We start from the raw sequence: 13,983 nt of genomic DNA, 5'->3' as shown, positions 1-13,983 counted from the left end.
AACATATATCAGAAAACATATTTAATGACCACACACCATACACCCCCCGTACACATTTCTATTACATATAAGATGTCCGGGTCCACTGGACCCAGGGCTAATAGAAGTGTGGAGATTGATGATCTGTGTAACACACACACACACACACACACACACACACACACACACACACACACAGCAGGCCTAGACAGGAGGACAGTGTAGGTACACAGAACATCAGAGGGTCAAATGTGCGAGAAAATGAGAGCAGACAGTGTTGACAAACAATGTTGCAACCTTGTGTGGGAACCGCAGGTGCAGAAACACAAAAGAAGAATCCCTGTGGGACGCAGAAACTGGCAGACAAATTTTCCGTGCAACGTTCATATTGTTGTTACTCAGCCAGCGTTTGTGGGTCTGATGGACCCGTTGCATTTTGTGGCTTTTAATGCCTCACAATCAAACACTTTATTGGGATAAGGTAAACATCTGTTCAGTATTTTAACATAAAAGTGTTTGATTGTGAGGCATTAAAAGCCACAAAATGCAACGGGTCCATCAGAGTCACAAACGCTGGCTGAGTAACAACAATATGAACATTACACAAAGGTTAAGCTTCAAATAGTACAAGTTTAGCAGTGTTAACCTGGAATCTACTACAGCAGTTCTTCTCAAATAGTGGGGCTGCCCCCTGTGGGGGGTACGCGTGTGACCCAAGGGACATGCTTTAACAGTATCAAGCTTCAATACCCTCTTCGAAAATCTGTGCACTAGTAAATGTGCTCATTGTAGCTATTAATCCTAACTCCCCTATTTTGATTTGGGAAAGAAAAATCAGCACAAATTGTTTTGTTCATTTTTTAACTGAAATGAAATTTTCTTATTTAAACGGGGATAGCAGGTCCATTCTATGTGTCATACTTGATCATTTTGTGATATTGCCATATTTTTGCTGAAAGGATTTAGTAGAGAACATCGACGATAAAGTTTGCAACTTTTGGTCGCTGATAAAAAAGCCTTGCCTGTACCGGAAGTAGCGTGACGTCACAGGTTGTGGAGCGCCTCACATCTGCACATTGTTTACAATCATGGCCAGCAGCAGCAAGAGCGATTCGGACCGAGAAAGCGACAATTACCCCATTAATTTGAGCGAGGATGAAAGATTCGTGGATGAGGAAAGTGAGAGTGAAGGATTAGAGGGCAGTGGAAGCGATTCAGATAGGGAAGATGCTGTGAGAGGCGGGTGGGACCTGATATTCAGCTGGGAATGACTAAAACAGTAAATAAACACAAGACATATATATACTCTATTAGCCACAAGACAACCAGGCTTATATTTAATATGCCACAAATTAATCCGTATAACAAACACCTCCCCCCTCCCGTCCATATAACCCACCAATACAAATCAAACACCCGCACAACACACTCAATCCCACAGCCCAAAGTACTGTTCACCTCCGTAAAGTTCATACAGCACATATATTTCCCCAAAGTTACGTACGTGACATGCACATAGCGGCACGCATGTACGGGCAAGCGATCAAATGTTTGGAAGCCAAAGCTGTACTCGCGGTAGCGCGTCTGCTATCCAACTCAAAGTCCTCCTGGTTGTGTTGCTGTAGCCAGCCGCTAATACACCGATCCCACCTACAGCTTTCTTCTTTGCTGTCTTCATTGTTCATTAAACAAATTGCAAAATATTCACCAACACAGATGTCCAGAATACTGTGGAATTTTGCGATGAAAACAGACGACTTAATAGCTGGCCACAATGGTGTCCCAATATGTCCGCTACAATCCGTGACGTCACGCGCAAACGTCATCATACCGAGACGTTTTCAGCAGAATATTTTGCGGGAAATTTAAAATTGCACTTTACTAATCTAACCCGGCCGTATTGGCATGTGTTGCAATGTTAAGATTTCATCATTGATATATAAACTATCAGACTGCGTGGTCGGTAGTAGTGGGTTTCAGTAGGCCTTTAAAGTGTTTTGTAAATTGTCCTCCTGAGTTAATGTTGCTGATCAATTTGAATGTATTGTTAATTTTTGATTCTATGTAATTTTCTTTTTCGGCATCAAATCAAAGTCAATCAGTTTACAATTTAAATAAGAATTTACTTGTTTTTTAAATTTCAGGCAAATTCATGCACTTTAAAGCTTTTCTGTTACAGACTAAAATAATAGTTGATAAAGTTATTTTTTGTTGTAAGTTTATCTGTATTTCTTTCTTTTTTCGTTTTCTTTAAAGTTAATAAAGATACAATGTTATGCATAGGAGTACTTATAACAATGTTATAGACAAATTTTACTATTAATAGTCCGGCGGAAAGAGGCACAATGTTTTCTTATTCTTGGGGGATGCGTGGACGTAACATAAAATAATTGTGAAGCACTCTACAACAGCAACTAACAAAATGCACCCGATTCATTTTTTAAAAGTTGAAAGCCACTGGGAGAAAGATTTGCGCATGTACAAAAGCTTTATTGACACTGTAATCAAGACAAACAACGACATAAGTATAGTATCAGTTTAAAATACTATTTGAAAACAAAAGAATCTTAAAAAGCAATATGTAGCAGATAGAGAAAAATCATGTAAACAAACTGGCGTAGGTTGAAAATCCTTCTATTGTCACTAATTCCCCCTTATGTTTAAGTAAATGGCTGGTTTTGTTGCAGTTACGTTGACAGCCGCTTATGTCAATGTAAGTGTGCAAGTCCACAGGGAATCTACATAAAGGAGTAATATTTTACTGTAATATATTGCTTTATCATTCATAATGACCGACTGCGCTGTAATGGAATGGAACTTTGTCATTTCACTTAAAAAGTACAACCAAATATATTTACAGTACAAACCCGTCCAACAACAGACATAGAGTATACTGGGTCGACAGAAGAGGAAGACTGATGGGTCGCCACTAGGGCGGCGCCTTGTATAAAAGATAAGAAAAAGGTAAACATAGGGGGAGGAGGAGAAATATAGCAGATCCCAAATTAAGCTCATATGGGCGTTGGGGCTCAAATTGAGACCATAAAAAACGTTGAGTAACACAAGCACATATAAACACATGTTACGGCACACAAAAACTGGAGACTTGCGACAGTGAATGGAGGCATCCGGTCCGAAGCTGCAGCCATCTTTGTGCTGCTCCATAAGCAATCATGCCGTGAGGGATAGAAGCGGCAAAGGTTAGGTGTGGAGATGAAGGTATGCGTCTATAAGGCTTGAGGTCGCTTTGCTCGGCGTCTCGTAACAAAGTCAACATCCCAGGTTTCTTTGAAGAAGAGGCAAAGGATTTTCACAGCCTCTTTCGCGCAAAGGTCACAATTGATGGATGTTAAGTCATGTTGGAAAGGTGAATGTGCCTCACGTCAATGCACTGGTTTATGGCAATCTGCTTTATTTTTTGTATCTTTAATTTTGTCTTTACAAATGTCTCTTTAAAATTAGGTTTTGAAGAGGGGGTTGTCTTATATTCGTGTCAAAACAGTAGTTCCCATTTGGTTTTTCTTGTGTTTTATGTCCTGCAGCTCCCAGATCCAGCCACCGTCTCAGAATTGGAGCAGAAGCTGAGCGAGGCACAAAATGAATCTAGCCAGCTTAAAGAAAAACTGACATCGGCTGAAGAGGAGCTGCAGGCCAACAAAGCCCGTTTGAGCAAAACACAGGTGGACCTCAAATCCTTAGAAGACGCCCGGATTGAACAGGCGGACTCCAACGCACGCCTCAAAGACAAACTCTCTCGGTTAGAGGTAAGAGTTTCCTTACACATATCAGAAAGCCTCTATTTAGTGGAAATGTCCTGAGGGACTGCGGTGTCTTCAGGCTCAGCTGCAGACCAGCACTACTGAGAGCTCAGAGGCTGAGCTCGCCCTCCACGCCGAGGTGAGGGGCCTGAGATCTGAGCTGGATGAGACCAAGAGAAAAAGCTCTCGCTTGAGTCAGGAGCACCATGAGCTCAGCCAGCGAGTGCAGGATGCAGAGAAGGACAAGGAGGCGCTCAAACAGAGCCTCAACAAGGTGGAGGATATCAAACGACAGCAGGAGAGAGCTCTGGAAAAAAGCAACAAGGAGGTACAAAGGAGGTTCAGAATTGCAATAGGTGTATGCACAAGTTAATTGGTACATTCTGCCATCTAGTGGAAGATCATTTTTATTTGTAGTAAGTGAATAATTATTTTAGGACCGATAACACAACTGATGATTTCCACACAAGGCACCACAGTACTCTGCCTCTTTTTCACGCGAGTTTGTGCCTCCACTTACTTCCCTTTTGTCTCGCTTTCAGTTTGAGTCTCTGACCGTGTCCTCAAGAGGGGAGGTGCAGGCTCTCAAGGTTCAACTGGAGGAGCAGAAAGAGCGTGCACGCAAGGAAATGCAGGAGGTGCAACGACACGGCAGCGACGCTCAAAGTGAACTGAACAACATCCACACTAATGTGAGGCGACTTGAGGAGGAGGTGGGTGCCACACACATGCTGAACATTGGGTTTGGTGTGACATGGCCCGCTTATGGTCTTTGTGACTCTGGAACAGCTGTCACGGCAGAAGAAGGAGCTCCTGCTTGCGTGCGAGGAGAGAGACAACCATCAGCTGGATAAAGAGATGCTCACTAACAGACTGCGCCACCTGGAGGGAGAGATAGAGACGGGGAAGAACAGCCTCAATGAGAAGATCAGAGAGATTCGTATCCTCGAGGTATAAATATGCACATTTCTTTTTTGCTTTTGTGTTTTTGGATAACATTTCACAACAAAAGTTATATAGTTTAATTTGTAATTGTGAAGAAAAGAAACATGTTTTGCTAGTGGTGGTGTTTGTATGGCTTTGGGTAAAAAAAAAAAAATAGTGACATTAATATACTGTAAGCAATATAGTGTACAATACTATTTATGGTTAGTCATTTGTACCCCAATACAGGTAGCCACATATTTCTTTTCTCTGCTTTCAATTGTAAATAATTTTAGTTTCTCTGATGACTTCGATAGAAACAAGTTTGATGGCGCTATCTTCAGGTAAAAAAACAGTGTTACAGAATCCAGCAGAAGGCACTCTCTCACAAGTGAATTCAGTAAACATTTTCCGGCAGGGAGGTGCTTTCACAAGACGTGATATTGTGTAGTTACACAACTACAGTACAATACTGTATAGAATGTGCCTGTAATAGTTACTTAACGTGTAGAATTTAAAATGCTTTGAATAAATGTAAGAGGCATATTACTTAGAGTTTAGAAGAGTATTTCAAACATCTCCATATTTGGGGATTTAATAGACAGCTAAGATATGCATTCCACTTAAAAGGGCTCAATCATGCAAAACCAACTTTTCTTACCTATTGGTACCTGCTGTTGAGCATTTGGGATCTGCATAAGTTGCGAAATTTTTAAATCAAAGCGTGGAGGTATTGCAGAGATATTTATAAAACAATCTTGCCTTCCTTCAAACTTCCTCCAAACGGTCTGTTTAGAATTTGCTCAACTGATGACGTCACCAATTGGGAACATCGTCAGCAGATTGTCCATATATGGTATAAAACTACCCTTGCGTGCGTCTGCAATTTTTAGTTAATGCACGCACATCTGTAGTATAGATGACAAAATGCCCAAAATATGACTCAAATAATTTTTATTATAATTTTATTATAAGTTTCTTCACCAAAAAATAATATATTTATTATTCTTTCATTTCCGTCAAACTTTGGCGGCTTTCAGCTCCCCCAGTTGTCATCCGATCGGAACCGTTCCAGTATCAAAATGTTCGGCTCGGTCGGGAATTGATGGCTGCCTATTTTTAATTTCCCCAAATACCCCAGATTACCAGCAATTGCAAGTTTTCCGGGACTGTTTTGCCATTGAAAAGGAATGGGCCAATTTTTAAACTTGCACCATTCCCACGTCTTGTGTCATCTATTCTTGAGAGTAATAAAATTCCCTGTTTTCGTGGTATTCCCGTTTTTCCGTAACATCTACAATTCCACATTTGTAGCTCGATTCACAAAATTCCAATGCCAACCCACTCAGTTCCGTCGGGCCAGGTGAGCTATGTCCCATATTCCACAAAATTCCCGTATTTCACAATTTTTCCAAATTTCCAAGAAATACCCATTCAATAGAATGTTGATTTTTAAAGTTCTATAACTTCCTTATTTCTCACCCGATTCGAACCGTTGCATCATCCACACACGTCCACTCATCCTGAAAATTCAAGCCAACGTGTTCTGAAAATTTTCCAGTTTATCTGGAATTACCAGAAATGTGTCCCCATTGAAGGTGAAAGGGCAACATACATGTCCCATATTTCTCATCAGATTTAAACCGTTCCATCATCCACACACTCCACTCACCCTGGACATTCAAGCCAGCATGTTTTACCATTACCAAAACTCTCCGATTACCTGGAATTACCAGGAATGTTTCCCCATTGAAAATGAATGGCAAATATACAGTATTGTACCTTTCCCACATTTCTTAACGGATTTCAACCGTTCCACCGAAGGAGGTTAATTTGTGTCTTTATTATGAAAGCTTTTTTTTTTACACTGAGTTTATGCAACTGAATTTTTTGCGTTTGAATTTTGTGAACTGAATTTTTTTTTACATAAAATTATGCTGACAATTTTTCATTGAAAACAAATTCAGTGTTTAAAATTTAGTATAGAAAAATTCAGTGTAAAAAAGTTCTGTGTTTATAAATTCAGTGTAAAAATTTTCAGTGTATAAAAATTCAGTGCATAAACATTTGGTGGGTAAAAGTTTTCGACACTTTTTACACACATTTTTGTGCACTGAATTTTAAAACACTGAATTTTTTTCAATGAAATTGTCAGCATAATTTTATTCAAATGCAAAAAAATCAGTTGCATAAATGCAGTGCCAAAATTTTTTTTTTCGTAATATGGACACAAATTAACCTCAATATCCACCGTCCACACATTCCACTCATCCTCGACATTCAAGACAACATGTTTCCCGCTTCCCAAATTTCCCTGATTACAAGAATGACCATTCATTTTCAATCCCCATTGAAAATTAATGGGCAATATACAAACCTCTTTTTACCCCACATTTCTTATTCGATTTGTACCGTTCCACCATCCACAGACTCCACTCACACTGGACATTCAAGCGCTTTAGTTTGGCTTGCTTGGCGACAAACGCGTTTCCTACCGGAATTGCACAGATTCTAGTTACCGGTAGTTGTACTGTCTTTCCCAACACAGGACACTATTCAAACTTCCAATCTCATCTGAAGAAGTAAAAAGTGCCTGGCTAACTTTTTTGGTTTCGTGGTAATGTGCCTTTAACTGTTAAGAAGTTTATCCTAGTGTGTGCAAAGAAGAATCCTACTTCACCCACAAACCTTCACAAAAAGATGGATTTTTCAAAAAACTGCTTTCGTCCGCTTATCAGATATGATAAGCATAAACTATTTACAGGATAACACGGTTAAATACTTAATAAGAGAAAGGACTGGCACATTGCACAACTTGTTGACAGTAGATTACAAACTTTGTTGGTTTTCTTCTATGACAGCAGATTTCAATGGCAATGGAGGAGACAGTGAAACGGTAAGTAATAACAGTAGGTTAGGAATGTCTGAATGGTACATTAGCAATATTAGCTTGATTTGTTGTGTAGCTAGTTTAGCCTTCTACTCTTAAGACAATAATATCACTGTTCTCCAGCAAAATAAAAAATGATTTTACTAAAAACTAGTTTTAGTTGGATCAGTGCCTACTGTGTTTGGCAATAAACGAGTATGTTATATAATCCGTTATTACATTCGCGATGTATCTGGAAGCGTACCTTATAGCCTGGAGACTCTTATTTGTTTACAACTCGAAGCAGCCGTGCAGCAGAGTTATTTAGATGATATAGAATAGAAAAGCCTTTTATTGTTTGTATACACATGTATATGTCCCGGATTTAGTATTACAAAGTTAGACTCTGTAGTAGTTTAACCTTAGTCAGCGTATAGTTCCAGACCTGTGCGTCAGCCAGGCTTCTTTCCTCGCTTTCGTCCGCATGCATCGCCTTCCTTGGTGCCTACAACAAACCACGGTGAGCCACTGATCTTGCTATATCATCTGGGATATTGTGGTGAAAGTCACTCAAAACAGATGGCTTGTGGCGGTCAGATGTCCATAGTGCACAATAAAAGCAAGAAAGCTAAAAAAAAACCAACAAAGCTGAGTTGGGGGCCCGAATGCTTACTCAGCATTAGGAGTCGTGTCTTTCAAAACGAGCTGTTTTGAAATGGAGAAAAAAGACTTGAAAATAGGTCTATAAAACAAAATCTATGCACATTTTTCACTAAAGAACCATCATTGCATGTTATGTAGACAACAAGGAGGTGTTTGGAATGTAGAAAAAAAATCATGATATGACCTCTTAAAAGCTGAAATATGATAAGCATAAACTATTTACAGGAAAACACGTTTAAATACTTAATAAGAGACAGGACTGGCACATTGCACAACTTGTTGACAGTAGACTACAAACTTTGTTGGCTTTCTTCTATGACAGCAGATTTCAAATAGCAGTACATAGTGTTGTCGCCATCTTAAGAAGTATAAACAGACAACACAAAAAAATCCCTTTCAAATAAAAGCGTATTGTTGTTTTAGTATTTTTTATTTAGTTAGTATTATTTTTTTGCTCAGGCAAAAACCAGCCACCGACTGAAAATCGGTCTGCATTCCCACTTTTGGATCAGCACCACCAGTTGAGAGTGAATGACTGGTTTGGAGTAACACATTTTGCATCTTTGGAGATTTTCTTTTGGCGATTTTTCGTTCTTTACAGTACGGGTTTCTTGGACTTACAGTACTCTTCTGTCTTTGATGAAACATCATATTGCTTCACATTAAGAACATAATTGTATTATTATTATTATAATTACCACATTGTTGATCATTTTCACCAAGCAGCTATGTGTGGACCACTTTAAGGACAGGACGAGCATTTGAAAATAAATGAATGAGCATGACTCAAATGTGTCTTTCAGGACAAGTTGAAGCGTGTGGAGGTGGAGCTGGAGGAGGAGAAAAGCAGTGCAGAGATGTTGACAGAGCGTTTGTCCCGAAGCCGAGACCAGATTGATCAGCTACGCTCGGATATAATGCAGGAGAGGTCGTCCAAACAGGACTTGGAGTTGGACAAGACCGCTATGGAGAGACATGTATGTCCACCTGCATGTAGAGCATACATACATTATGATTAGACTCAACCTTTAATTTTGCATTGCTGCAGCTCAAGGAGCTGAGGAGTCGCGTTGCCGACATGGAGGGCCAGTCCCGCTCCTCGACTGGAGTCTCTCAGCTGGAGAGCAAAATCCAGGAGCTTGAGGAGCAAGTTAGGAGTGAGGAGAGGTAATCTGTTCTTAGATGCATGTTTACCTCCCATTTCTTCCTTCCCATAGGAAATATTAAAAATAGACATAATTTGTTCCGGGGTCTGACTCTGACCTCTTTAAACACACTTTTAAATCGGTAATAAAAGTGTTTTCATCTCATTCTTAACATTCTTAAAGGGGAACTGCACATTTTTTGGAATTTTGCCTATCGTTCACATGAAAGACAAGAACAAAAGTCTTTTTTTTTTTTTTAGGATTTTAAAGATGATAAAATACACTTGCAAGATGCGGCTAATGGGAGTCACCGTTGTCGCCTTCAAAGCCTCTAAAACAACTTCAAAACCCTCTATCAACGTTTTATATACACTCTGCAAATCTATATATAATTTAGTAACAGATACGTTCATAACAATATGTAATATGTACAATATTTACCGTATTTTGATCATTTTATGAACAACTGGAACTAATTCTTCGGTACATTTTCTTCCGTTTCCATAGCAGCGCACTTCTGACTTCCCGCAACTAATATGTTCCTATACTCCCGGAATGAAACGCGAGTGTGTTTTCTAATCATGGCAGACTTGGTAACAGACAACGAAGATGACTATTTTTGGACAAATGAGGATTCACAACCTTATCTTTTTGAAACTAAATATACAGAGGATGAACTACTACTTATGAAAGCGAGCACAAAGAAGAGGCTGAAACGTTGGAGCAAATGGAAGTCTAGAGAGTGAGGTCGGTGCGACTTGGTCACTCTACAAATTTGGAACTTTTGAGCCAAGTTATGCCGAATTATTGGAGTGCCCAAATCAACTGGAAACGTCCCCGGCCAGCTTGACCAAACGGACAACTGTGCATCAGTCACTATACTATCGATCATAATACATGCTGCACATCACCGTACGACTACAGTACATACACTGCCTAGGTAGCTGTGTACAAACAAAACATGAAATGTGTGCTAATACTTTACAGATACTGTAATATAATTGTTCATGGTTTTCAGTCAGTGCGGATTGGTGTTTTATCGCATTATGTTGTGCATTACAAACTTAAACGCTGTTCGTGCTGACGTAGAAGCTAGTTTATCTCTTGATGTAGTTAGCTTATACTGCTAATACCGTAGCACGCCGATGTGTTACTACGCTAGAAAAATAGTTCCTCAGTGTTCGCGCTTACAATTCAAGATTCAAGATTGTTTATTGTCATATGCACAGTTAAACAGACAGTTTGCCATACAATGACAATCTTACTTTGCTAGTCCACCCTTCAATAAGTCACACGGTACTTAGCTAAAATAAAAATAAAAATAAAAATGTATATACAAGGCACAGTAAGTAACATTACATTGTTGCACATTCTGATTGACAGTCAACAGTATAAATATGGAGGTGACTTTGGGTCACAGCAGCAGTTAAAGTGTCTTTAGTGATCAAAGGTGAAAAGTGTCTACAGTGATGGTTCACAGTTCGGGGGTGTTCATGGTAGCGGGTTAAAACAGGGGGGTTAGCTAGCATTCACAAGTTAGCATTCACAAGCCTGATGGCCTGTGGGTAGAAACTGTTTGTCAGTCTCGTAGTCCTGGATTTCAGGCTCCTGTATTGTCTGCCTGATAGTAGGAGGCTGAAGAGACTGTGCTGGGGGTGTGTACTGTCCTTTATGATGTTGTGTGCTCTCCTGGTGGCCCTGGTAGAGTACATGTCCTGTAGTGAGGGAAAGGCTGCTCCTGATATGTACTGAGCAGTTTTAATCACTTGTTGGAGTGCCTTCCTGTCCTTAGCAGTGCAGTTTCCATACCAGACCGTGATTGAGCTGGTAAGGACACTCTCAACCGTACTTCTATAGAAGTTGCTGAGAATTTTGGGTGAAATGCCAAATTTTCTCAGCCTTCTTAGGAAGTACAGTCACTGCTGGGCTTTCTTTATTGTTTGTTGGGTGTTGTGAGGTCTTCGCTGATGTGGGTCCCGAGGAATTTAAAGGTTTTCACCCTGTCCACCTCTGTCCCCCCTATGTACAGAGGTGTGTGCTGTGCACTCCTTCTCCGTGGGTCAATAATCATCTCCTTGGTCTAAATACAATAACAATGTTGCTACAGTTTGTTGTTCTAAATGTGTCCACTGGATGTCGCAATAGCAATTTTGTTAGGCAAGCAAACGTTATATAGCAGGGCCAAGCAAGAGGTACACAGTAAAGCGTGGCTGCGGCTCCTCCCCCTCGACCCAAATGAAACGTAAAACCTGCCATTTGACATCTTCTACTTCGAACACATTGTGCTTTGGCACCCGCATTTTCCCAAAATATCTCTGTCATAAAAGAGAAAAGTGGACGCAGAGTGTAACTCAACCCTCTTGAATAGTTTATACCTCCGTTTGTATGGTTTGTTGAGTTAGCACAGGATTAATATGTAGAAATGACTAATGAGGTATTTGATACCTGGAAGAGTTTTCATTTATTTATTTAGTTCAACCCTAGATAGGCTGTGACTTAAAGTATAATGGCTTTGTAGATCTACTGAAATAAAGTCTCTAAGTTCATTGTGTTTTTCATTTTGTTTTTGAAACAGCACTATTTTTTTCCTCAGAATTTTCAACTAACCTGAAGTTTTTTGTCAAGAGGATTATTTGTCATATGTACATTTTCACATTGTGCTGGTTAAATTTTTTGCCAAACTAAAACAAAATAATCTGAATTCGTAATTTTTTTAAACTTATTTAACCAGTCCCGCCCACTTGTGAATAGATTTTCCTCCATGTTGTGGTCCCTGAACTAAATGGAGTTTGACACCCCTGCTGTAGATGTTAAACCAGCAGCACCTGCAGTGAGCGAACTCGTCCAAAAGATGGCGTTATTGTACAAACAAGAAAACACCTGTTCAGTGTCTTTGCTTGTGTTCTATGAAAACTATTTGCAGTAACGGCCGTTTGCGAAGAAAACTCCATAAATTTGCCCCACCGCTTTATAAGCCACAGGCTCAAAGAGTTGGAAAAAAGTAGCAGCTTATAGTCTGGAAATTTACAGTGTGTTATTTTCTCGAGTTTAATGGTGTAACAATGTGTATGCGCTCGGCACACACACGCCGCCAAGTTAACCTTTAGTTTCGATCAGGCAAGATGGACAAAAGCATGAAAGGCGGGCGATCGTTTTAGAGCGTGCTCCGAACATTACAGAGATCGGTTCACTCTCCCAGCACTGGTATGCTATTGTTTGTTCTTACTCCTTTTTGTAGATTGTTAAACTTAAATTCTATTCACCTCTCATCATTTTAGACAGCCTTAGATTAAAAGGATCTGGGTGGACTCTTGCCTCCTTAAGGGTGGGTCCCAATACTAGCAACATTCTAACAATCTTTTCAGTTTGTCAGTGGGAACTTTTCCATTTTTGAGCTCAGAGCTAATTCATGTTGGGGCACCGTCTCTGTTTTGGTTCATCCAAAGCCTTGATGGAGTTCTTCCCCACAGAACACATGCAAGCTTTGTACACTGTTGAACAGAGTAGGGTCTCCCCAAACTCTTTCTACAATTTGAATGCATACAATTGTCCTTAGTGTTATCATTAAAATTAAGAATTCATGGGGTGCGAGTGGGTTAGGCCTACCTGAAAGTGTGTGCTTATACTTTTATACAACATATGTTTATCTTTTTCTTTGTGCAGAGAGAAGAATTCCAGTTTGGCATCCCAACGCCGTTTGGAGAGGAAGCTGAAAGAGTTGGACATGATGCTGGACGAGGAGAGACAAGCACACATTGAACAAAAAGACCAGGTGGGCACAATGACAATGTATTTATTTACTAGGGCTGTGAATCTTTGGGCACCACACGATTCGATTTGATTCGATTCTTGGGGGTAACTATTCGATTCAGAATCGACTCTCGATTCAAAATCAATACTTTTTTAGTAACGTTAGGTGCCAGTTCTATGATTAACTACAATTTTCCATAAAATAGATAAACAGCTCGACACATTTTTATATTACTTGAAGGAGAACTGGTTTTGCTTTATAACATTTTACCCAAATATTTATTTAAGGGGCTGAACATGACAGATTTTAGGAGGATATTTCAATTTTGTATTTTTTATTTCTTTTAATCGATTTTTTTTTTTTTTTTTAATCAATCAAGAATTGAAAATAGATTTTTTTTTGACACCCCTATTATTTACAGTAGAATCCGTCTTCAACAAAAATGTGAAAATAGGTCAAGATACAGAACATTTCTTCATTGGAAGATCCGGTAACATCCTCCCTAAATAACAAAACAATGCAAGCTGAAAATTGTCCTTAGGCCGCACTTTGAACACCTCTAGGCTAGTACTGAGAACCACTGGATTACAGTTTAGGTGTTTATCTTAATGTAGGCTTTCCATCCATTTTCTACCGCTTGTCCCTTTCGGGGTCGCGGGGGGTGCTGGAGCTTATCTCAGCTGCATTCGGGCGGTAGGTGGGGTACACCCTGGACAAGTTGTGATTGCTTATTTTTTTCGTCATAACTCCAGACATGAGTGTGTAGGTTTGGTCAAAAATTTGCTTTGTGTGAGAATGGTATTTCACATTGATGTTTTATTAGATACAGTATTTACTAATGTGGTGCTTCCGGAAGGAAGATCGCACATAAATAAGGTGTAACATTCTGCACTC

The 13,983-nt window shown here is 39.7% G+C and overlaps 1 protein-coding gene across 7 annotated transcripts in view; it reads left to right on the top strand.

Annotated features, from left to right (window-relative positions):
• The window catches only part of LOC133636172 (cingulin), a 174,708-nt gene that overhangs the window by 149,048 nt on the left and 11,677 nt on the right, over window positions 1-13,983 (top strand). For 6 of the 7 annotated variants that reach the window (XM_062029922.1, XM_062029921.1, XM_062029923.1 and 3 more), the window contains 7 exons: window positions 3,522-3,743; window positions 3,817-4,065; window positions 4,280-4,450; window positions 4,527-4,688; window positions 8,997-9,170; window positions 9,242-9,360; window positions 13,002-13,110. In XM_062029922.1, the coding sequence (XP_061885906.1) occupies window positions 3,522-3,743; window positions 3,817-4,065; window positions 4,280-4,450; window positions 4,527-4,688; window positions 8,997-9,170; window positions 9,242-9,360; window positions 13,002-13,110 (1,206 nt within the window). Of the gene's footprint in view, window positions 1-3,521; window positions 3,744-3,816; window positions 4,066-4,279; window positions 4,451-4,526; window positions 4,689-7,522; window positions 7,558-8,996; window positions 9,171-9,241; window positions 9,361-13,001; window positions 13,111-13,983 lie in introns of those variants that run through there. The other variant, XM_062029924.1, reaches the window with a different exon arrangement.

The sequence above is a fragment of the Entelurus aequoreus genome, linkage group LG20 (genome assembly GCF_033978785.1).
Source record: "Entelurus aequoreus isolate RoL-2023_Sb linkage group LG20, RoL_Eaeq_v1.1, whole genome shotgun sequence".
Classification (NCBI taxonomy): domain Eukaryota; kingdom Metazoa; phylum Chordata; class Actinopteri; order Syngnathiformes; family Syngnathidae; genus Entelurus; species Entelurus aequoreus.
Note: the sequence above shows the minus strand (reverse complement) of the source record. Positions and strands in the feature narration are given on the sequence as shown.